Source organism: Monodelphis domestica, chromosome 3, assembly GCF_027887165.1.
Source record: "Monodelphis domestica isolate mMonDom1 chromosome 3, mMonDom1.pri, whole genome shotgun sequence".
NCBI classification, from domain to species: Eukaryota; Metazoa; Chordata; class Mammalia; order Didelphimorphia; family Didelphidae; genus Monodelphis; species Monodelphis domestica.
In genome coordinates, this window is record NC_077229.1 from 343,553,382 (window position 1) to 343,577,107 (window position 23,726).

The window sequence follows — 23,726 nt, forward strand, 5'->3', positions numbered from 1 at the left end:
TTCCCATCACAATTTTATGAAAATATTCTCCCCTTTTGGTGTTAGATATATATATATATTTTTAATTCTGACCTACGTTGAATTTAAACATAATAGAGTTCCAAGTTAATCTTTCATGCTGTGATGCAGTTTTTCTAACTGTAATAAAGAATCATTTCTTTCCCTAATAAAAAAATAAAGCATCTTTATCAACTCTGTCTCACATAATTGTGAGGTCATATGTGCAAATATATACATACACATTTATATATATGTATATGTATATACATATATATCTCCAATAAACAAGTGAGAATACCCTCCAGCTTTCAAAATGCTTATACTCTTTGTACTTTTTATCCTTAGAATTGTAGAAATGGAAATTTTGTATCCTTTGAACTTCATCTCCCAGAATTCTCCCCTCATCCCAAGGTTCCTTTTTCCCTTTCTGTCCTTTACATTATGGTTTTTATGCTGTGGGTAATGCCTCCCTCTCTCTTTTCCACATGGGAGGCTGGTGAGCTCTGTTTCTCTAGACTTTTATTTTCCTTTTGCTTCAAGTTAAATATTAATAAATCTTAATACCTCGATGATACTTAATACTTAATTTTAAAATTAATAGAATGGTGCTGGACAGGTGGAAGCTAATGTTTCTTAATTGATGATCAAGTGATTAAGCCCCTGGAAGTTTTGGTGTCATCCTACAGGCATAAAAAGATCCATGCCAAACAGAGGGAAACCATTTTCTTTCTCATCTCCTCAGATAACATTCCATAGGATTTATAGGGGTGAACTTTGAAGTCACTCTCAGTAAGCCATTATTTCATAGTGTTGAACCATTCTTGCATCCCTGGTATCAATCCAATTTGGTCATGATGAATTCTTTTGGGACCAGTCACTGCAGTCTGACAGGATGTTGTGTAAAATTTTGGAAAAAATAGTATTTATCTATATTTCTCCTGGATTTGAGTATTAGGACCATATTTACCCCATAAAATAATTGATCTTTCATGTTCCCTTTAATTTTACTCTTTCTCCTTTTGTAAATAAACTACCATAAAAAGTAATTCTGACTTGGGTAATTAATTTTGGCAACCACATTTCTCATGTATTTCGTTCAACCTTTAATTTTTAACCCTTACAACACACACCTCCTTTCCTGGAGGAATAAATGCAGCACTTCATGGCCAAGAGCAAGGATGGACATTGAGTCAGGTGTACTCAAACCATCACTCACTGCCTTTCCAGTTTGGACCAGATCCCCCATGCTAATTACAGCAGCCACAACCCCAGCAATCACTAGCTCTGCTGCCCTCAGTGTCCCAGCCTCCCACTTTCCAGGTATAGCAGATGGCCCCATTATGTTAACCTCTACCAGAGTCGCAGGGCCAGATACAACCCTCTCCATTCAAGGAGGAAGAATATGTTCTTCCTGGTTAAAAGGAAATGATTCAACTACAATCCCTCAGTCTATCCCAGATAACTGCTATGGCCAAATTGTCAGTATTTTTCTCTGATGCAGATGTGCCTGCTCTTCTACAAGATCTGTCTGCCCATGCAGAAGATCTGCCTCTCCCATTGGGACCTCAAGCTTTCTCCCCAGGAACATCTGGCTTTCTCCCATGAATATCTGGCAGTCCCTATGAGTATCTGGCTGCATCCCAGGGATATCTTGCTGTTCCCTTTCAACAACTGCCATGCCATCCCACCCCCAATATCTGACTGCCTTCCTGGGATATCTAGTTGCTTCTATGGGATATTTGGTTCATCTTTTGAAAGACAGTAAAAATGAACTCCTGAGTAACTTGAGACATAGAATTTCTCTACTTTGATGTGATAGTTAATAAAATCCTTCAGCTTGTTTGTCTGCAATAATAATCATAGCTAACATTTAACTGAGGTCCCTTGCATCAACTTGGTCCTCATCTTCATCCTTCATATTTGTTGATTGATGATCAAGTGATTAAGTGCCTGGAAGATTTGGAAGTCATCCTACAGACATAAAAAAGATCCATGCCAAGCAAAGGAAAACCATTTTCTGTCTCATCTCAGATAACATTCCATGTATTTATGAAGTCAGAAATTAGTGTGTTATTCTCAAGCTGACAGTAATTAATATATCCAAAATGAATATGCCAAGGGCCACAGTAAAATGAGTCTCTCCTAGGATTGCCTCAACCCCTTCACAACACAAAGGCCTCATAAATACCTTGGGCCTCAGTGAAACAGAAACAACTAAAGTCTATTATCAGAAGCAAGCAACATCTAGATTATACAAAGCGTTTTATGATGCGTCCTTTTAGTTTATATTTTAAAATGTTAAGTTTGTGCTTTCTCCCAGTTTCTGTAAACCTCACCCCATAGACCATCTCTCTACCTATCTTCTGAGTGAATGTGCAGACTGGAACCTGTAACCTAACCCTGATCAGAGTGTTCCAACAGAATCTATGTGCTTAATTAAATTAGAACCTCTACTTGAATCTGGGGTGTTGGAGAGGAGGTTCTGATTGAGAATGTAGCAGGACAAAAATGGGAGGGACTTTTCTCTAGGTTTCTCTCTAGGAAAACCAGGATGTGTTGGGACCCGGACCACAGTGGGAAGCAATTTTGAAAGACCTATATGAGGTTATAAAAAGTCAATGAGCAGAACTATGAATTTTACATACAGAAAATATTTTTGGGAATACGTCATAAATGTCACCTCCAGAGAAAGGATAAGCAAGATAATTCCATATATACCTTTATCTTTGTCAAATGACACCTTCTTTAGTGCAGGGAGGGAGATACTTGGGAAATTTTCATGTATTTTTTTTTACTTTCCAAAGTTTACAAAGGCAGAGAGCTCATGACAAGAATTTAGTGGTTTGAATGGAAGACATTCCCCTCCCTAATAAAGGGTACCCTGCCCTGGCTGAAGCTTCAACTTCCCAGGCACAGGACAGAGAGGATTTCACTCTACTCATCTACTACATAGTCACAAAATTGACAACAGCAAACTGATGACCCCACTCTATTGAAGAAATAGATGGAGTGAAGATGGTCTTAAATTTCATTTTCTCCCCTCAGCAAGCATTGAAGGTAGATTTAATATTAGATATTCTTAGTCAGAAAAGCATGCACAGGGACAGAATGTGCATAAGGAAGATGGTCTAATGGTCTTGGATGAATGTGTGTTATAGTTCAGGAGCTGGACAGAGGCAGCAGTCATGAAGGTCAGTGGGACATCTCCCAAGACAAAGCCTCAAAGGAATGAGCCCCATCATCATGGCTTGACCTTTCCCAGCTACAGGGCTCACCTCAGACTGAGTAATTAGCCTCTTCAAGAATCCTCCTCGTTATTCACCTAAATAAAATCCCCCACAGTATGGGCCATTATGTGTCACTACAGCTTGGGTTTTTTGTCAAGCAATAAATGATTAGACATTAAATCATAGCTGAATTGAAACAATAAGAAGGCTAAGACCACCAGTCAATCCATTTCTGTCACAAGTAGCCTGTTTTGTTTCCTATCTCCATGATGAGAATACTTCCTGGAAGAGTTATTCCTTCCTGCTATAAAAAGATAGAGACTAGGCAAGTGCTTGTGTATTAAAATTGATGGTTGTGATGCCAATTCTCATGAAAAAAAATTTTTATTATAAATACCTTCAGCAAAGAGATAAAGCAACATAACATTATGGAAAATTCTTATCTCTGAACTTAGGAGAGGAAAAACAGTTCAAAACCAATCTAATATCCTAAGCCTTTTCCTTTTCTGTCAAATGGAGATAATATTTGGAACACTTCCAGATTTGGATTTATGTCTTCTGATTGTATGTCCTACTCTCTGGCCACAAAGCAGGACACATCTCAGTTCCAAGCGATGATTTCTTCTATGTTGTATCAAAGAAATAAAGGGAACATTTATCAAGAATTGTTCTCACCATTCTAAAGGAAATACTGAAATTTCATGTGAGATTCAGAATATAGAACTGATCTAACTTGTCTAAAATATAATTGTGTGCTATGTTTTCTTTCCTGGTAGAGGCAATAAAGTGCTAAACTCATGCTAAATGATTGTATATACTAAGAAACCAACTCTGAATCAAATACGCTGTTGAAGTTGCTTTGGATAGTATTGAGAACTAAAGAAAAGACAAATGCTGATAAAATAGAATGAAGGAGTGAAATCCAAACCAAAATAATTATGTCTAGACAAGGATGTGGGAAATTCCTAATAAGTAGCATTTCCATAGAACTTTAAAGTTTGTATAGAACCTTTAGAGATCCCTTTTCATCCTCACCAAAGTCCAGCTCCAGAACTGAGTCACAAGATAGTCAGTGGAGTTCTCTCAATTCCCAGTTAAACACTTGCTGTCCTCATTGCCTCACAGGTGACAACTTTTTCTGGAAAGGGCTCTATGCTAATCTGTGGGAGTCTATAGACACTTGTGGTCAAGAAAAACCAGCCTTGAGTTTATTGCTCTTAGACTCAGTGCTGGGGAGGTTTTTCTAAACATCTGAATGTGGGTTATTTAGTCTATGTCTGCAAGGACAAAAGTCATGATATGTATAATTATTGGAAAGGTTTCCTAATTCAGATGGTTGTTGTTAGTTTAGTTATTTATCCATGAGGATTGGGCAATGGGCTAAAGGATTACCCTGTATCAATTTTCCAACTTGAGCCATTATTCCTCAGCAGCACTACAGAGAATTATTGTCTTTTGCTTACTGGTAGGATTGGGGAAGAAAAGAGCTGGTCTCTTCCTTCTGATTTGGCTTTGAACATACATAGTATTCTTTCCCCTTCCAAATCTACTTACTTTTGAAGGTTTGCAGTGATACTCATCAGCCTCCAATACATGAGTGTGGACTGCATTTTAAGCTGAACACTGTTACAATCATCCCAGAATGATCAAGGGGGCTAATAGGGGAAGCAGCCATAGGAACTTACCTTGACACAGACTCACCAAGTCAGCTATTCAGGTGACAACCTTGAAATATTAAAAAGAAAATGACAAGAGAACCACTGGCAAAATTCTTCTATTAACTTGTAACACTCGTCAAATTATTCATATTCTGTTTCTACTTTTTCTTGTTCAGATCATATGATGGCTGTCTTTGAAACGCTCTCCCATGTTTCATTCACCAAGTTCAAATCCTTTTTCAAGTGATTTTCTGCATACTGAATAAGATTTTGAAGAGTTGGGGGTATGGGCAACCTTATGACAGTACACAGATTGAGAGGCAGGAACCACTGCCTCTCAGGGTGTCATGGCTCTAGGATCAATATATTTCATTGCCTAGCACAGTGTCTGAAACAGAGTAGTCACTTCAATGTGGATTGAAATCCTATGTGTCCCTTGGTTGGCCAGAATGGCAGCTGAGCTCTAGAGGAAACCTCCTTTGTGAGGGTCCAAGGCTATCTGGCCATGACACAACAGAAACAAACCTTACAAGAGTTGCTGTGGCCCCAAGTTGTCCCCTGAGAAACGGGGGCTTGTCTTGGCATGCTTGCTGTGCTAGCACCAGGCCTACTAGAGACATACGAGGTCTCTAAAATTCTCCTCCAGGAAAATAGTCAGAAAAGACTCTAAGGCCAGAAGAGTGGAAGGAAAGGGCTTTACCCAGCACCACACGAGTCCTTAGGCTGAAAAAGACCAACTCTTTCCATCTAAAGCGAAGCCCATGCAGTCCTCCAAATTCTGTCACCCCCAAATATTGAATTTTTTTTTCAGAAAACCTGGACATCTTGGGCTGAGGCAGAAGAGTGAGGCCAGGTTCTTCCTGTGCTCTTCTAGCTGAATCAAGTTCCTGGGGGGTGGTCAATGGCAAACCTTGGCCCAACAGAGCCATCCTGTTTGCCACTTTTAAAGGGAACACTTTGGTCTCTCTGAGTTTACACTTGGGAAAGGGAATCCTTTCTTCCCTTTGCCTCTTCTGAGTTAACCTAACTGAGGTAGCCCTGCTTACATTGTGAAGAAGGGATCAACTCTCCTTTGTCTACTTTGGAAGGGAATCAGCAAGAGATTGAAGACCCTCCCTAGTCCTGGGTGACAAGCTACCAGGGTCATGGAGAAGTCCCAAGTCACTTAGAGCTGCACCCTACTAAGTCAGTGCCAAACTTGTGCATCCTCTGAGCAGAGTTCACACCTTCAGAAACCCAGGCAGCCAGGAAGGTGTGAACCCTCTTGATGTGTAGCCACCCCTCCAGAAGGGGAGAACTGGTTCCCACAAGCACTGCCCTCTGGGCAGGGCTAGACAGTTTGAAAACTGTGATTGGCCCCTGTGAAGAGGGGCGGGGACAAAAAAGCACCATAAGAACCCAAGGCTCCTGGGACTTGAGTCACTCTTGTGCAGATACTCTCCTGGCTAGAGAGAGACAGACAGAGGCAGAGGCAGAGACAGAGACAGAGACAGAGAGGATAAAGAACTTTTCTATCTCCTTCACTTTTTTTACTTTAAGGCTTCCTCTATTTTGTACAGAAATTTCTGGCTTGAGATAGAATATCGGCGACAACAGAATTTCCTCAAATTCTTGACTAACTGGGGCAAGTCCCCTCCTTCCCTCAGGGCACACTTCTGCTTGCAGCCCTGCCTTTGGGGCAGAGAAAGAGGGTGATGGCTGCTGGAGGGAGAGACCCTGGTGCTGGCCATGTGGAGGAAGAAGCCTCGCAGCTTGTCTTTCCCAGAGAGTTTGAAACAGCACAAACTCTCCTCAATTCAGAAGTGCACATGCTGCTAGAGCATCGAAAGCAACAGCATGAAAGTGGGCAGGATGCACGAGAACTTCCAGTGGTTTTCTGGAAAACTTTAGATTATGCTGCCCGTTTTAGTCGTTTTCAAAACAGGGAAACCATTGCTAGTGTTCGGGGTTTGTTACTCCAGAAGAAGCTCCACAAGTTTGAGGTGGCTGCTTTAGCAAACCTTTGTCCTGAGACAGCAGAGGAGGCCAAGGCTCTGATTCCAAGCCTAGCCGGTCGATTGGAAGATGAAGACTTGCAAGAGGTCCTTGATGATATTCAGACCAAGAGGAGCTTCCAGTATTAAGAGCAGGAACCCAGCCCTTCAGTGAACACCAAAGAGGAAATTTCCCAGAAGTCTTCTGCAACTAAGAAGAATTCCAACTCTCTCCAGAGACTATTCAGAAATGTCAGTCACAAAAGCTGGTCGAGCCTCCTAGGGACAAGGCCATGCAGAGTCCCCTTGCATCCACATGTCATGCAAACTCCTGACCAGTTAGGATTCTTTTTGACCTTTGGAATGTTTGACCTGTGCCAAAGGCCAGGAGTGCCACTTGAATCTCCAAGGGACTTGGGGATGATTTCCTCTAATGAAGGGTTTCCAGGGGAGGTATTGGACCAGAGTCTAGGTGCTTGCTTTCACCTTTCCATCCCTCCTCTTCAATGGAATTGATGAAGGGGGAAGACTGAGTGGCAGAATTTAGCCAGGAAATACCTGTGGCATATTCGTGACTGCCTTATATCACTGAATTTGGCACTCCGTTTACATTCACATTTCTGGTTTGAATTTCAAGCCATTTTGAAATATCAACCCAGATTAGAATATGGACAAACAGAATGACTAAGACAGAGAGTGGTGTCTCCTAAACCTAAACCTAAAAAGGAAAAATCAAAGGGAACCTATTCCTAAGTGTTTGAAATTCTGAAGGAGCAGAACAACCAAACAGCTTGTCATTTTGAAGCACCATGGAGTTCATTTGTCCATGAAATACAGAGGGAAGAAGATGGAGAAAATCCTAGCAGTCGGGGGGCATCACTGTACAATCATAAGGTCAAAAGAAGCCTGGTTGAGGAGGCTCAGTGTGGCCCCTGGTATATCCTGAAGGCTGCAAGGTTCTGGAGCAGGAGGGCATTTGTGGGATTTATTCTGACAGCTGCCTTGGGACAGGGTCCTCTCTGAGTTGAAACTAGTCCCGGATCCAGATTTTAAATACCATTCAGTGTAGAGCTGCTCTATACCATAGGGTGTTCTCTGGGAAGACCGGAGAATGAGATTTCATTCTGGTGGAGTCATCACCATGAGCTCCATTTGGGGCACTTGTGTGGCCCCAAACTTAGCATCCGTTTCTGAAAGGTCATGCCAATATCTTTGGCACTTGCTTCTCCCATGCTACAAAATCTAGTTACTGCCACTTGATGTCATCCTAGAACGAAAGGGGGCAGGGGTAGATTCTATAGTGGATGTCTAGTTAATTGTGCAATTCCTAGGCAGTAGACAGTCTAAGGAAATCAAATTATTTTTCTATTCCAAAAGTTATTGACTAGCTAGTAATTTTCCCGTCTCGAGAGAGAGACATGATACACTTGAAGAACATATTGCTAGAGATGGACCCTGAGGGAGCCAAAGAAGCATTTGTAGGTCAGGCAGAAGCTGGGGGTGGGGGGGCGTGGTGCCGGCGGGTGGCACAGTTGTCAGGGAGGTCCCTTCCAAGTCCCCCAGAGAGGCTGCCACCATGTGGCTGTCCCATCTCTAGAGACAGAGTGAAGGAGCCATGGATGAGGAAGAAGATGAGATGGAGAACTTTGAGATCCCTGATTGGGACCTCCAGAATGCATTCCAGCCCAAGCGGCAGCGTCATGGGCAGACCAAGGAGGAGGCCACAGAGGGAGTATGGGCTGAGCAGGAGAGGCCCAGCTCTGCAGGCCATGGCTCCCTCCAGAGACCTTTGGACTCCCGGTGAATTTCATTGGAGCTGGCCTGAAGCAAGCAGAGCAGGAGGATTCCGAGGAGCAAGAGAGGCCCGTGAAGCAGCTGGACTGGCCTCAAGATTTGGGCCCACAGAAGTGACAAGCAGCTGGTGATTGTCCAGCCAGCCAGAAAGGCTGGGTGGGAGGAGCCAAACCTTTCACAGACCCGGGCAGCTGGGCAAGGCACACCAAAGGAATTGGACACACGCTTTTGCAGAAGATGGCTTCTGGTGCAGGGAAAGGCCTGGCCAGGAAGGCACAAGGTACCATTCAGCCAATTGAAGCTAAGGGGAGAAAAGGCCAGGCTGCTGGGGAGCCTCTGGCTCAGAAGGGACCACTCAGTCAGTGCAAGATTTCCCTGGGCTTGACTCCCAAGAAGAGGAGGTTCAGAAGGAGCTCAGCCAGGGGTGGAAAGCCCTGAGTGGGGGCAGGAAGAAACCAAAATGCTCCTCTCCAACAGGTACCTGCCGGGGTTTTCGGCTGTTCCTGCTCTCACCTGTAGGCCTTTGGTAGTCTCAGTTCACTCCCAAGACCTGTGGGTGCCCCTGGCTCACTTCAGGGGATCCCTTCACACACTCCTTGATTAGAGCACACTACTTCTCTGAGCCAGAGATCTGAGCTCCCCTTGCCCACCTGCTGCCCTTTCCCCTGTTTCTACTCACACAGGACTAGGTCCTTGGTGGTCTTGGTCAGGTCCCCAGACCTGGGGCTGCCCCTTGTTCAGTCCTGGGCAGCCCCTCCCTCACTGGTGGATTCTGGCCAGTGCTGACTTCAACTCTGGCTCCCTTGGTGTGGTGGCTCGGGGAGGGTGGGTCAGCTTTTCATTCCCTTAGATTGGGGAAATGACACAGTCCCACCTACCTTCACTGCTGAGCCTTGGTGTGGGGCCTCTCCCTTCTCATGAGGATGGTGTCTTTTCTGGGGCTGGGGGAGGGGAGGTTTGCGGTCATCTGTGCCATTGGGTCTGAGGAGAGGAAGGGAGCCACCTTTACCAGGAAGTCCCCGATATTGTCAAAATGGATACCATTGTGCCCTAGAACATGAATAGGATGAGCACAGAAAAGTCTAGGAAAAGATGTGAACTGATATCATGTAAACTGATGACTGGAAGGACACTATACAGGAACAGAAATTTTGAATAGTTATCAACTCTGAAGGATTAAATCATCAGCAAAGTTTCCAAGGCATTCCCAAGGGACTCAGGATGGAAAAATACGATCAACACCCAAGCAATGAATTTTTGGAATCGGATGGTAGATCAGAGTATGCCATCTTCCACTTCATTTGCTGAGACCTGACTGGAAGGGTGATGTGCATCTTCTCTCACGGATTCAGCAATAGGGAAATCTCTTATGAAAGCATTGCTATAGCTCATATCTGACTCTTTATTGCCTGGGGGACGGGGAGGGAAAGAATCTGATTTCTAAATGGAAAATCAAAAATTGTTTCCACATGTAATTGAATAAACTGAAATGAAAACAGTCTTCCATATTAAAAAACAAAAAGTGGCCATTTTTCTACACACACAGAACTAGAGTACCATGCTACTTGAACCTGTAGGGCTAGCAGCAGTCTAATGGTGGTCACATTCCCTGCAACTACAACGTCTTCTTTTACTCACAGAACAAACAACATCATAGCCACCTGGGCAAATTTCACCTAGATTCGGGTATTTAAGAAAAGAAATCCAAGTTAACTTCCCCCCCCCAATTCATGGTAGTCTGAAGACTCTCCCACATTCAGTACATTTACTAAATTTCCTTTCAAGTGTTTTCTGATGGGTGAGAAGAGCAAACTTCTCTTAGAAAGCTCTCCCACATTAACTACCCTCATGGTTTTCCTCCTTTGGAATCCTGATGGAAATCCATGGCTGACCTGTCAGAAGGTTTTGCCACCTTCACTATACACATCAATGATTCTCTTCAGTATGAGTTCTGATGGAAGGACCACGAGGTATTTGAACGTTTTGTTCACATTCAGAGTGTTCATAGGGCTTGGCTCCACTTTCAGTACTGATGCTGAGTAAGAAATGAGCAGTACTTGAAGGATTTCCCACAGTCAGTACATTCACTAGGTTTCTCTCCAGTATGAATTTTCTGATGTTCAATAATGTGCTCTGTTTAAAAGCTCTCACATTGTGTCAGCCCAAGAAAAATCACCAGAGAAAACAGTTTCCACAGGGAAGAATAGAAACAAATTCCTATGTGGGAGCCCCAGTAAATGAACTTTCCAAAGTCTCCTGTTGACATCCCTTTTCATTAATGAGAAATGAGGGGTGTATGGAGCCAGTAAGAAATGAGTGTCTTCAATATAGTTTTGGTTATCAGTAGGGACATTAGATCACTCTTCCTGAAACACCAAATGGAGATGATTGGAATCATTAGATAACAGTTTCACTCTCCCTTCTCCTTTCCCCTTCCCAGTCTCTTCTCACAAAAGCTCTTAATGAGGAATCTTTTGCATAGGAAGAGGATATTGGATGAGTTTCTTTTGAATTGGGAGTTCACTTGTAAATCTTGGGGTCTCCTTGAAGCACAGTGTCCCCATCCTTTGAGTAAGCAATGAAACCACATTTGTGGGCATCTCATCTTGGCCCGATTGTTTGAGCGGTAACGGGGGGGTATATCTTGTTATATGCAGACACCCCAAAATCCCCACTCCAGACAAGGGAAGTAATCAAGGGGAGCTATAATACAACAGGAAATGCTCAGTTCCACTTTTTGATATGAAGTTTTCACAACATTTTCCTCCCTTACAAGATTCATGCCTCCCTCCCCCCTTCCCTTTCTCTTCCAGGTGTTGACAAGCAGTTCCACTGGGTCATTCAATGACCATTACTTGTCATGAAAGAACAGGGCAGCAGGCTTGGAGTCGGCTCCAAGGGGAACCTTGGAGTGAACTGTCCAGTTTAGGGTACTCTCATGTATCTGGAATGTAAAACAGGTGCTTATCAGGAGACCACCTTGAAATGTGAAAAAGAAAAGGACAAAAAACATGGTGGGGAATATGGGCAACCTGAGGACAGGACTCAGATTGAGAGGCAGGAACCACAGGCCTCAGGGTATCCAGACTCTCAGATCAAGGTATCTCATTGCCTAGCACAGTGTCTGAAACAGAGTAGTCACTTCAATGTGGATTGAAATCCTATGTGTCCCTTGGTTGGCCAGAATGGGAGCTGAGCTCTAGAGGAAACCTCCTTTGTGAGGGTCCAAGGCTATCTGGCCATGATACAACAGAAACGAACCTTACAAGAGTTGCTGTGGCCCCAAGTTCTCCCATGAGAAACTGAGGCTTGTCTTGGCATGCTTGCTGTGCTAGCACCAGGCCTACTAGAGACATACGAGGTCTCTAAAATTCTCCTCCAGGAAAATAGTCAGAAAAGACTCAAAGGCCAGAAGAGTGGAAGGAAAGGGCTTTACCCAGCACCATACGAGTCCTTGGGCTGAAAAAGACCAACTCTTTCCATCTAAAGCGAAGCCCATGCAGTCCTCCAAATTCTGTCACCCCCAAATATTGAATTTTTTTTTTCAGAAAACCTGGACATCTTGGGCTGAGGCAGAAGAGTGAGGCCAGGTTCTTCCTGTGCTCTTCTAGCTGAATCAAGTTCCTGGGGGGTGGTCAATGGCAAACCTTGGCCCAACAGAGCCATCCTGTTTGCCACTTTTAAAGGGAACACTTTGGTCTCTCTGAGTTTACACTTGGGAAAGGGAATCCTTTCTTCCCTTTGCCTCTTCTGAGTTAACCTAACTGAGGTAGCCCTGCTTACATTGTGAAGAAGGGATCAACTCTCCTTTGTCTACTTTGGAAGGGAATCAGCAAGAGATTGAAGACCCTCCCTAGTCCTGGGTGACAAGCTACCAGGGTCATGGAGAAGTCCCAAGTCACTTAGAGCTGCACCCTACTAAGTCAGTGCCAAACTTGTGCATCCTCTGAGCAGAGTTCACACCTTCAGAAACCCAGGCAGCCAGGAAGGTGTGAACCCTCTTGATGTGTAGCCACCCCTCCAGAAGGGGAGAACTGGTTCCCACAAGCACTGCCCTCTGGGCAGGGCTAGACAGTTTGAAAACTGTGATTGGCCCCTGTGAAGAGGGGCGGGGACAAAAGAGCACCATAAGAACCCAAGGCTCCTGGGACTTGAGTCACTCTTGTGCAGATACTCTCCTGGCTAGAGAGAGACAGACAGAGGCAGAGACAGAGGCAGAGGCAGAGGCAGAGACAGAGAGGATAAAGAACTTTTCTATCTCCTTCACTTTTTTTACTTTATGGCTTCCTCTATTTTGTACAGAAATTTCTGGCTTGAGATAGAATATCGGCGACAACAGAATTTCCTCAAATTCTTGACTAACTGGGGCAAGTCCCCTCCTTCCCTCAGGGCACACTTCTGCTTGCAGCCCTGCCTTTGGGGCAGAGAAAGAGGGTGATGGCTGCTGGAGGGAGAGACCCTGGTGCTGGCCATGTGGAGGAAGAAGCCTCGCAGCTTGTCTTTCCCAGAGAGTTTGAAACAGCACAAACTCTCCTCAATTCAGAAGTCCACATGCTGCTAGAGCATCGAAAGCAACAGCATGAAAGTGGGCAGGATGCACGAGAACTTCCAGTGGTTTTCTGGAAAACTTTAGATTATGCTGCCCGTTTTAGTCGTTTTCAAAACAGGGAAACCATTGCTAGTGTTCGGGGTTTGTTACTCCAGAAGAAGCTCCACAAGTTTGAGTTGGCTGCTTTAGCAAACCTTTGTCCTGAGACAGCAGAGGAGGCCAAGGCTCTGATTCCAAGCCTAGCCGGTCGATTGGAAGATGAAGACTTGCAAGAGGTCCTTGATGATATTCAGACCAAGAGGAGCTTCCAGTATTAAGAGCAGGAACCCAGCCCTTCAGTGAACACCAAAGAGGAAATTTCCCAGAAGTCTTCTGCAACTAAGATGAACTCCAACTCTCTCCAGAGACTATTCAGAAATGTCAGTCACAAAAGCTGGTCGAGCCTCCTAGGGACAAGGCCATGCAGAGTCCCCTTGCATCCACATGTCATGCAAACTCCTGACCAGTTAGGATTCTTTTTGACCTTTGGAATGTTTGACCTGTGCCAAAGGCCAGGAGTGCCACTTGAATCTCCAAGGGACTTGGGGATGATTTCCTCTAATGAAGGGTTTCCAGGGGAGGTATTGGACCAGAGTCTAGGGGCTTGCTTTCACCTTTCCATCCCTCCTCTTCAATGGAATTGATGAAGGGGGAAGACTGAGTGGCAGAATTTAGCCAGGAAATACCTGTGGCATATTCATGACTGCCTTATATCACTGAATTTGGCACTCCGTTTACATTCACATTTCTGGTTTGAATTTCAAGCCATTTTGAAATATCAACCCAGATTAGAATATGGACAAACAGCATGACTAAGACAGAGAGTGGGGTCTCCTAAACCTAAACCTAAAAAGGAAAAATCAAAGGGAACCTATTCCTAAGTGTTTGAAATTCTGAAGGAGCAGAACAACCGAACAGCTTGTCATTTTGAAGCACCATGGAGTTCATTTGTCCATGAAATACAGAGGGAAGAAGATGGAGAAAATCCTAGCAGTCGGGGGGCATCACTGTACAATCATAAGGTCAAAAGAGGCCTGGTTGAGGAGGCTCAGTGTGGCCCCTGGTATATCCTGAAGGCTGCAAGGTTCTGGAGCAGGAGGGCATTTGTGGGATTTATTCTGACAGCTGCCTTGGGACAGGGTCCTCTCTGAATTGAAACTAGTCCCGGATCCAGATTTTAAATACCATTCAGTGTAGAGCTGCTCTATACCATAGGGTGTTCTCTGGGAAGACCGGAGAATGAGATTTCATTCTGGTGGAGTCATCACCATGAACTCCATTTGGGGCACTTGTGTGGCCCCAAACTTAGCATCCGTTTCTGAAAGGTCATGCCAATATCTTTGGCACTTGCTTCTCCCATGCTACAAAATCGAGTTACTGCCACTTGATGTCATCCTAGAACGAAAGGGGGCAGGGGTAGATTCTATAGTGGATGTCTAGTTAATTGTGCAATTCCTAGGCAGTAGACAGTCTAAGGAAATCAAATTATTTTTCTATTCCAAAAATTATTGACTAGCTAGTAATTTTCCCGTCTCGAGAGAGAGACATGATACACTTGAAGAACATATTGCTAGAGATGGACCCTGAGGGAGCCAAAGAAGCATTTGTAGGTCAGGCGGAAGCTGGGGGTGGGGGGGGCGTGGTGCCGGCGGGTGGCACAGTTGTCAGGGAGGTCCCTTCCAAGTCCCCCAGAGAGGCTGCCACCATGTGGCTGTCCCATCTCTAGAGACAGGGTGAAGGAGCCATGGATGAGGAAGAAGATGAGATGGAGAACTTTGAGATCCCTGATTGGGACCTCCAGAATGCATTCCACCCCAAGCGGCAGCGTCATGGGCAGACCAAGGAGGAGGCCACAGAGGGAGTATGGGCTGAGCAGGAGAGGCCCAGCTCTGCAGGCCATGGCTCCCTCCAGAGACCTTTGGACTCCCGGTGAATTTCATTGGAGCTGGCCTGAAGCAAGCAGAGCAGGAGGATTCCGAGGAGCAAGAGAGGCCCGTGAAGCAGCTGGACTGGCCTCAAGATTTGGGCCCACAGAAGTGACAAGCAGCTGGGGATTGTCCAGCCAGCCAGAAAGGCTGGGTGGGAGGAGCCAAACCTTTCACAGACCCGGGCAGCTGGGCAAGGCACACCAAAGGAATTGGACACACGCTTTTGCAGAAGATGGCTTCTGGTGCAGGGAAAGGCCTGGCCAGGAAGGCACAAGGTACCATTCACCCAATTGAAGCTAAGGGGAGAAAAGGCCAGGCTGCTGGGGGAGCCTCTGGCTCAGAAGGGACCGCTCAGTCAGGGCAAGATTTCCCTGGGCTTGACTCCCAAGAAGAGGAGGTTCAGAAGGAGCTCAGCCAGGGGTGGAAAGACCTGAGTGGGGGCAGGAAGAAACCAAAATGCTCCTCTCCAACAGGTGCCTGCCGGGGTTTTCGGCTGTTCCTGCTCTCACCTGTAGGCCTTTGGTAGTCTCAGTTCACTCCCAAGACCTGTGGGTGCCCCTGGCTCACTTCAGGGGATCCCTTCACACACTCCTTGATTAGAGCACACTACTTCTCTGAGCCAGAGATCTGAGCTCCCCTTGCCCACCTGCTGCCCTTTCCCCTGTTTCTACTCACACAGGACTAGGTCCTTGGTGGTCTTGGTCAGGTCCCCAGACCTGGGGCTGCCCCTTGTTCAGTCCTGGGCAGCCCCTCCCTCACTGGTGGATTCTGGCCAGTGCTGACTTCAACTCTGGCTCCCTTGGTGTGGTGGCTCGGGGAGGGTGGGTCAGCTTTTCATTCCCTTAGATTGGGGAAATGACAGAGTCCCACCTACCTTCACTGCTGAGCCTTGGTGTGGGGCCTCTCCCTTCTTATGAGGATGGTGTCTTTTCTGGGGCTGGGGGAGGGGAGGTTTGAGGTCATCTGTGCCATTGGGTCTGAGGAGAGGAAGGGAGCCACCTTTACCAGGAAGTCCCCGATATTGTCAAAATGGATACCATTGTGCCCTAGAACATGAATAGGATGAGCACAGAAAAGTCTAGGAAAAGATGTGAACTGATATCATGTAAACTGATGACTGGAAGGACACTATACAGGAACAGAAATTTTGAATAGTGATCAACTCTGAAGGATTAAATCATCAGCAAAGTTTCCAAGGCATTCCCAAGGGACTCAGGATGGAAAAATACGATCAACACCCAAGCAATGAATTTTTGGAATCGGATGGTAGATCAGAGTATGCCATCTTCCACTTCATTTGCTGAGACCTGACTGGAAGGGTGATGTGCATCTTCCCTCACGGATTCAGCAATAGGGAAACCTCTTATGAAAGCATTGCTATAGCTCATATCTGACTCTTTATTGCCTGGGGGACGGGGAGGGAAAGAATCTGATTTCTAAATGGAAAATCAAAAATTGTTTCCACATGTAATTGAATAAACTGAAATGAAAACAGTCTTCCATATTAAAAAACAAAAAGTGGCCATTTTTCTACACACACAGAACTAGAGTACCATGCTACTTGAACCTGTAGGGCTAGCAGCAGTCTAATGGTGGTCACATTCCCTGCAACTACAACGTCTTCTTTTACTCACAGAACAAACAACATCATAGCCACCTGGGCAAATTTCACCTAGATTCGGGTATTTAAGAAAAGAAATCCAAGTTAACTTCCCCCCCCCATTCATGGTAGTCTGAAGACTCTCCCACATTCAGTACATTTACTAAATTTCCTTTCAAGTGTTTTCTGATGGGTGAGAAGAGCAAACTTCTCTTAGAAAGCTCTCCCACATTCACTACCCTCATGGTTTTCCTCCTTTGGAATCCTGATGGAAATCCATGGCTGACCTGTCAGAAGGTTTTGCCACCTTCACTATACACATCAATGATTCTCTCCAGTATGAGTTCTGATGGAAGGACCACGAGGTATTTGAACGTTTTGTTCACATTCAGAGTGTTCATAGGGCTTGGCTCCACTTTCAGTACTGATGCTGAGTAAGAAATGAGCAGTACTTGAAGGATTTCCCACAGTCAGTACATTCACTAGGTTTCTCTCCAGTATGAATTTTCTGATGTTCAATAATGTGCTCTGTTTAAAAGCTCTCACATTGTGTCAGCCCAAGAAAAATCACCAGAGAAAACAGTTTCCACAGGGAAGAATAGAAACAAATTCCTATGTGGGAGCCCCAGTAAATGAACTTTCCAAAGTCTCCTGTTGACATCCCTTTTCATTAATGAGAAATGAGGGGTGTATGGAGCCAGTAAGAAATGAGTGTCTTCAATATAGTTTTGGTTATCAGTAGGGACATTAGATCACTCTTCCTGAAACACCAAATGGAGATGATTGGAATCATTAGATAACAGTTTCACTCTCCCTTCTCCTTTCCCCTTCCCAGTCTCTTCTCACAAAAGCTCTTAATGAGGAATCTTTTGCATAGGAAGAGGATATTGGATGAGTTTCTTTTGAATTGGGAGTTCACTTGTAAATCTTGGGGTCTCCTTGAAGCACAGTGTCCCCATCCTTTGAGTAAGCAATGAAACCACATTTGTGGGCATCTCCTCTTGGCCCGATTGTTTGAGCGGTAAGGGGGGGGGTATATCTTGTTATATGCAGACACCCCAAAATCCCCACTCCAGACAAGGGAAGTAATCAAGGGGAGCTATAATACAATAGGAAATGCTCAGTTCCACTTTTTGATATGAAGTTTTCACAACATTTTCCTCCCTTACAAGATTCATGCCTCCCTCCCCCCTTCCCTTTCTCTTCCAGGTGTTGACAAGCAGTTCCACTGGGTCATTCAATGACCATTACTTGTCATGAAATAACAGGGCAGCAGGCTTGGAGTCGGCTCCAACGGGAACCTTGGAGTGAACTGTCCAGTTTAGGGTACTCTCATGTATCTGGAATGTAAAACAGGTGCTTATCAGGAGACCACCTTGAAATGTGAAAAAGAAAAGGACAAAAAACTTGGTGGGGAATATGGGCAACCTGAGGACAGGACTCAGATTGAGAGGCAGGAACCACAGGCCTCAGGGTATCCAGACTCTCAGATCAAGGTATCTCATTGCCTAGCACAGTGTCTGAAACAGAGTAGTCACTTCAATGTGGATTGAAATCCTATGTGTCCCTTGGTTGGCCAGAATGGGAGCTGAGCTCTAGAGGAAACCTCCTTTGTGAGGGTCCAAGGCTATCTGGCCATGATACAACAGAAACGAACCTTACAAGAGTTGCTGTGGCCCCAAGTTTTCCCATGAGAAACTGAGGCTTGTCTTGGCATGCTTGCTGTGCTAGCACCAGGCCTACTAGAGACATACGAGGTCTCTAAAATTCTCCTCCAGGAAAATAGTCAGAAAAGACTCCAAGGCCAGAAGAGTGGAAGGAAAGGGCTTTACCCAGCACCACACGAGTCCTTAGGCTGAAAAAGACCAACTCTTTCCATCTAAAGCGAAGCCCATGCAGTCCTCCAAATTCTGTCAGCCCCAAATATTGAATTTTTTTTTTCAGAAAACCTGGACATCTTGGGCTGAGGCAGAAGAGTGAGGCCAGGTTCTTCCTGTGCTCTTCTAGCTGAATCAAGTTCCTGGGGGGTGGTCAATGGCAAACCTTGGCCCAACAGAGCCATCCTGTTTGCCACTTTTAAAGGGAACACTTTGGTCTCTCTGAGTTTACACTTGGGAAAGGGAATCCTTTCTTCCCTTTGCCTCTTCTGAGTTAACCTAACTGAGGTAGCCCTGCTTACATTGTGAAGAAGGGATCAACTCTCCTTTGTCTACTTTGGAAGGGAATCAGCAAGAGATTGAAGACCCTCCCTAGTCCTGGGTGACAAGCTACCAGGGTCATGGAGAATTCCCAAGTCACTTAGAGCTGCACCCTACTAAGTCAGTGCCAAACTTGTGCATCCTCTGAGCAGAGTTCACACCTTCAGAAACCCAGGCAGCCAGGAAGGTGTGAACCCTCTTGATGTGTAGCCACCCCTCCAGAAGGGGAGAACTGGTTCCCACAAGCACTGCCCTCTGGGCAGGGCTAGATAGTTTGAAAACTGTGATTGGCCCCTGTGAAGAGGGGCGGGGACAAAAAAGCACCATAAGAACCCAAGGCTCCTGGGACTTGAGTCACTCTTGTGCAGATACTCTCCTGGCTAGAGAGAGACAGACAGAGGCAGAGGCAGAGACAGAGACAGAGACAGAGACAGAGAGGATAAAGAACTTTTCTATCTCCTTCACTTTTTTTACTTTAAGGCTTCCTCTATTTTGTACAGAAATTTCTGGCTTGAGATAGAATATCGGCAACAACAGAATTTCCTCAAATTCTTGACTAACTGGGGCAAGTCCCCTCCTTCCCTCAGGGCACACTTCTGCTTGCAGCCCTGCCTTTGGGGCAGAGAAAGAGGGTGATGGCTGCTGGAGGGAGAGACCCTGGTGCTGGCCATGTGGAGGAAGAAGCCTCGCAGCTTGTCTTTCCCAGAGAGTTTGAAACAGCACAAACTCTCCTCAATTCAGAAGTCCACATGCTGCTAGAGCATCGAAAGCAACAGCATGAAAGTGGGCAGGATGCTCGAGAACTTCCAGTGGTTTTCTGGAAAACTTTAGATTATGCTGCCCGTTTTAGTCGTTTTCAAAACAGGGAAACCATTGCTAGTGTTCGGGGTTTGTTACTCCAGAAGAAGCTCCACAAGTTTGAGGTGGCTGCTTTAGCAAACCTTTGTCCTGAGACAGCAGAGGAGGCCAAGGCTCTGATTCCAAGCCTAGCCGGTCGATTGGAAGATGAAGACTTGCAAGAGGTCCTTGATGATATTCAGACCAAGAGGAGCTTCCAGTATTAAGAGCAGGAACCCAGCCCTTCAGTGAAAACCAAAGAGGAAATTTCCCAGAAGTCTTCTGCAACTAAGAAGAACTCCAACTCTCTCCAGAGACTATTCAGAAATGTCAGTCACAAAAGCTGGTCGAGCCTCCTAGGGACAAGGCCATGCAGAGCCCCTTGCATCCACATGTCATGCAATCTCCTGACCAGTTAGGATTCTTTTTGACCTTTGGAATGTTTGACCTGTGCCAAAGGCCAGGAGTGCCACTTGAATCTCCAAGGGACTTGGGGATGATTTCCTCTAATGAAGGGTTTCCAGGGGAGGTATTGGACCAGAGTCTAGGGGCTTGCTTTCACCTTTCCATCCCTCCTCTTCAATGGAATTGATGAAGGGGGAAGACTGAGTGGCAGAATTTAGCCAGGAAATACCTGTGGCATATTCGTGACTGCCTTATATCACTGAATTTGGCACTCCGTTTACATTCACATTTCTGGCTTGAATTTCAAGCCATTTTGAAATATCAACCCAGATTAGAATATGGACAAACAGCATGACTAAGACAGAGAGTGGGGTCTCCTAAACCTAAACCTAAAAAGGAAAAATCAAAGGGAACCTATTCCTAAGTGTTTGAAATTCGGAAGGAGCAGAACAACCGAACAGCTTGTCATTTTGAAGCACCATGGAGTTCATTTGTCCAAGAAATACAGAGGGAAGAAGATGGAGAAAATCCTAGCAGTCGGGGGGCATCACTGTACAATCATAAGGTCAAAAGAGGCCTGGTTGAGGAGGCTCAGTGTGGCCCCTGGTATATCCTGAAGGCTGCAAGGTTCTGGAGCAGGAGGGCATTTGTGGGATTTATTCTGACAGCTGCCTTGGGACAGGGTCCTCTCTGAGTTGAAACTAGTCCCGGATCCAGATTTTAAATACCATTCAGTGTAGAGCTGCTCTATACCACAGGGTGTTCTCTGGGAAGACCGGAGAATGAGATTTCATTCTGGTGGAGTCATCACCATGAGCTCCATTTGGGGCACTTGTGTGGCCCCAAACTTAGCATCCGTTTCTGAAAGGTCATGCCAATATCTTTGGCACTTGCTTCTCCCATGCTACAAAATCTAGTTACTGCCACTTGATGTCATCCTAGAACGAAAGGGGGCAGGGGTAGATTCTATAGTGGATGTCTAGTTAATTGTGCAATTCCTAGGCAGTAGACAGTCTAAGGAAATCAAATTATTTTTCTATTCCAAAAATTATTGACTAGCTAGTAATTTTCCCGTCTCGAGAGAGAGACATGATACACTTGAAGAACATATTGCTCGAGATGGACCCTGAGGGAGCCAAAGAAGCATTTGTAGGTCAGGCGGAAGCTGGGGGTGGGGGGGCGTGGTGCCGGCGGGTGGCACAGTTGTCAGGGAGGTCCCTTCCAAGTCCCCCAGAGAGGCTGCCACCATGTGGCTGTCCCATCTCTAGAGACAGGGTGAAGGAGCCATGGATGAGGAAGAAGATGAGATGAGAACTTTGAGATCCCTGATTGGGACCTCCAGAATGCATTCCAGCCCAAGCGGCAGCGTCATGGGCAGACCAAGGAGGAGGCCACAGAGGGAGTATGGGCTGAGCAGGAGAGGCCCAGCTCTGCAGGCCATGGCTCCCTCCAGAGACCTTTGGACTCCCGGTGAATTTCATTGGAGCTGGCCTGAAGCAAGCAGAGCAGGAGGATTCCGAGGAGCAAGAGAGGCCCGTGAAGCAGCTGGACTGGCCTCAAGATTTGGGCCCACAGAAGTGACAAGCAGCTGGTGATTGTCCAGCCAGCCAGAAAGGCTGGGTGGGAGGAGCCAAACCTTTCACAGACCCGGGCAGCTGGGCAAGGCACACCAAAGGAATTGGACACACGCTTTTGCAGAAGATGGCTTCTGGTGCAGGGAAAGGCCTGGCCAGGAAGGCACGAGGTACCATTCACCCAATTGAAGCTAAGGGGAGAAAAGGCCAGGCTGCTGGGGGAGCCTCTGGCTCAGAAGGGACCGCTCAGTCAGTGCAAGATTTCCCTGGGCTTGACTCCCAAGAAGAGGAGGTTCAGAAGGAGCTCAGCCAGGGGTGGAAAGACCTGAGTGGGGGCAGGAAGAAACCAAAATGCTCCTCTCCAACAGGTGCCTGCCGGGGTTTTCGGCTGTTCCTGCTCTCACCTGTAGGCCTTTGGTAGTCTCAGTTCACTCCCAAGACCTGTGGGTGCCCCTGGCTCACTTCAGGGGATCCCTTCACACACTCCTTGATTAGAGCACACTACTTCTCTGAGCCAGAGATCTGAGCTCCCCTTGCCCACCTGCTGCCCTTTCCCCTGTTTCTACTCACACAGGACTAGGTCCTTGGTGGTCTTGGTCAGGTCCCCAGACCTGGGGCTGCCCCTTGTTCAGTCCTGGGCAGCCCCTCCCTCACTGGTGGATTCTGGCCAGTGCTGACTTCAACTCTGGCTCCCTTGGTGTGGTGGCTCGGGGAGGGTGGGTCAGCTTTTCATTCCCTTAGATTGGGGAAATGACAGAGTCCCACCTACCTTCACTGCTGAGCCTTGGTGTGGGGCCTCTCCCTTCTTATGAGGATGGTGTCTTTTCTGGGGCTGGGGGAGGGGAGGTTTGAGGTCATCTGTGCCATTGGGTCTGAGGAGAGGAAGGGAGCCACCTTTACCAGGAAGTCCCCGATATTGTCAAAATGGATACCATTGTGCCCTAGAACATGAATAGGATGAGCACAGAAAAGTCTAGGAAAAGATGTGAACTGATATCATGTAAACTGATGACTGGAAGGACACTATACAGGAACAGAAATTTTGAATAGTGATCAACTCTGAAGGATTAAATCATCAGCAAAGTTTCCAAGGCATTCCCAAGGGACTCAGGATGGAAAAATACGATCAACACCCAAGCAATGAATTTTTGGAATCGGATGGTAGATCAGAGTATGCCATCTTCCACTTCATTTGCTGAGACCTGACTGGAAGGGTGATGTGCATCTTCTCTCACAGATTCAGCAATAGGGAAACCTCTTATGAAAGCATTGCTATAGCTCATATCTGACTCTTTATTGCCTGGGGGACGGGGAGGGAAAGAATCTGATTTCTAAATGGAAAATCAAAAATTGTTTCCACATGTAATTGAATAAACTGAAATGAAAACAGTCTTCCATATTAAAAAACAAAAAGTGGCCATTTTTCTACACACACAGAACTAGAGTACCATGCTACTTGAACCTGTAGGGCTAGCAGCAGTCTAATGGTGGTCACATTCCCTGCAACTACAACGTCTTCTTTTACTCACAGAACAAACAACATCATAGCCACCTGGGCAAATTTCACCTAGATTCGGGTATTTAAGAAAAGAAATCCAAGTTAACTTCCCCCCCCCCCATTCATGGTAGTCTGAAGACTCTCCCACATTCAGTACATTTACTAAATTTCCTTTCAAGTGTTTTCTGATGGGTGAGAAGAGCAAACTTCTCTTAGAAAGCTCTCCCACATTCACTACCCTCATGGTTTTCCTCCTTTGGAATCCTGATGGAAATCCATGGCTGACCTGTCAGTAGGTTTTGCCACCTTCACTATACACATCAATGATTCTCTTCAGTATGAGTTCTGATGGAAGGACCACGAGGTATTTGAACGTTTTGTTCACATTCAGAGTGTTCATAGGGCTTGGCTCCACTTTCAGTACTGATGCTGAGTAAGAAATGAGC

At 45.8% G+C, this 23,726-nt stretch overlaps 3 protein-coding genes across 3 annotated transcripts; all 3 read left to right on the plus strand.

Annotated features, from left to right (window-relative positions):
• Positions 1–6,428: 6,428 nt before the first annotated feature.
• LOC130457997 (DNA-directed RNA polymerase II subunit RPB4-like) lies at positions 6,429–7,008 on the plus strand. The gene has a single exon (XM_056820888.1). The coding sequence runs from the start codon at positions 6,580–6,582 to the stop codon at positions 7,006–7,008; it is 429 nt and encodes a 142-aa protein (XP_056676866.1). The 5' UTR covers positions 6,429–6,579.
• A 5,991-nt stretch (positions 7,009–12,999) lies between these two features.
• On the plus strand, positions 13,000–13,518 carry LOC130457998 (DNA-directed RNA polymerase II subunit RPB4-like). Its single transcript, XM_056820889.1, has one exon. The coding sequence runs from the start codon at positions 13,090–13,092 to the stop codon at positions 13,516–13,518; it is 429 nt and encodes a 142-aa protein (XP_056676867.1). The 5' UTR covers positions 13,000–13,089.
• Positions 13,519–19,536: 6,018 nt separating this feature from the next.
• Positions 19,537–20,030, plus strand: LOC130457999 (DNA-directed RNA polymerase II subunit RPB4-like). Its single transcript, XM_056820890.1, has one exon. The coding sequence runs from the start codon at positions 19,602–19,604 to the stop codon at positions 20,028–20,030; it is 429 nt and encodes a 142-aa protein (XP_056676868.1). The 5' UTR covers positions 19,537–19,601.
• Positions 20,031–23,726: the final 3,696 nt, after the last annotated feature.

What these genes read in the sequence shown, in the direction of transcription:
- LOC130457997 (XM_056820888.1), top strand. Translation starts at nt 6,580, where the DNA reads ATGGCTGCTGGAGGGAGAGACCCTGGTGCTGGCCATGTGGAGGAAGAA.
- LOC130457998 (XM_056820889.1), top strand. Translation starts at nt 13,090, where the DNA reads ATGGCTGCTGGAGGGAGAGACCCTGGTGCTGGCCATGTGGAGGAAGAA.
- LOC130457999 (XM_056820890.1), top strand. Translation starts at nt 19,602, where the DNA reads ATGGCTGCTGGAGGGAGAGACCCTGGTGCTGGCCATGTGGAGGAAGAA.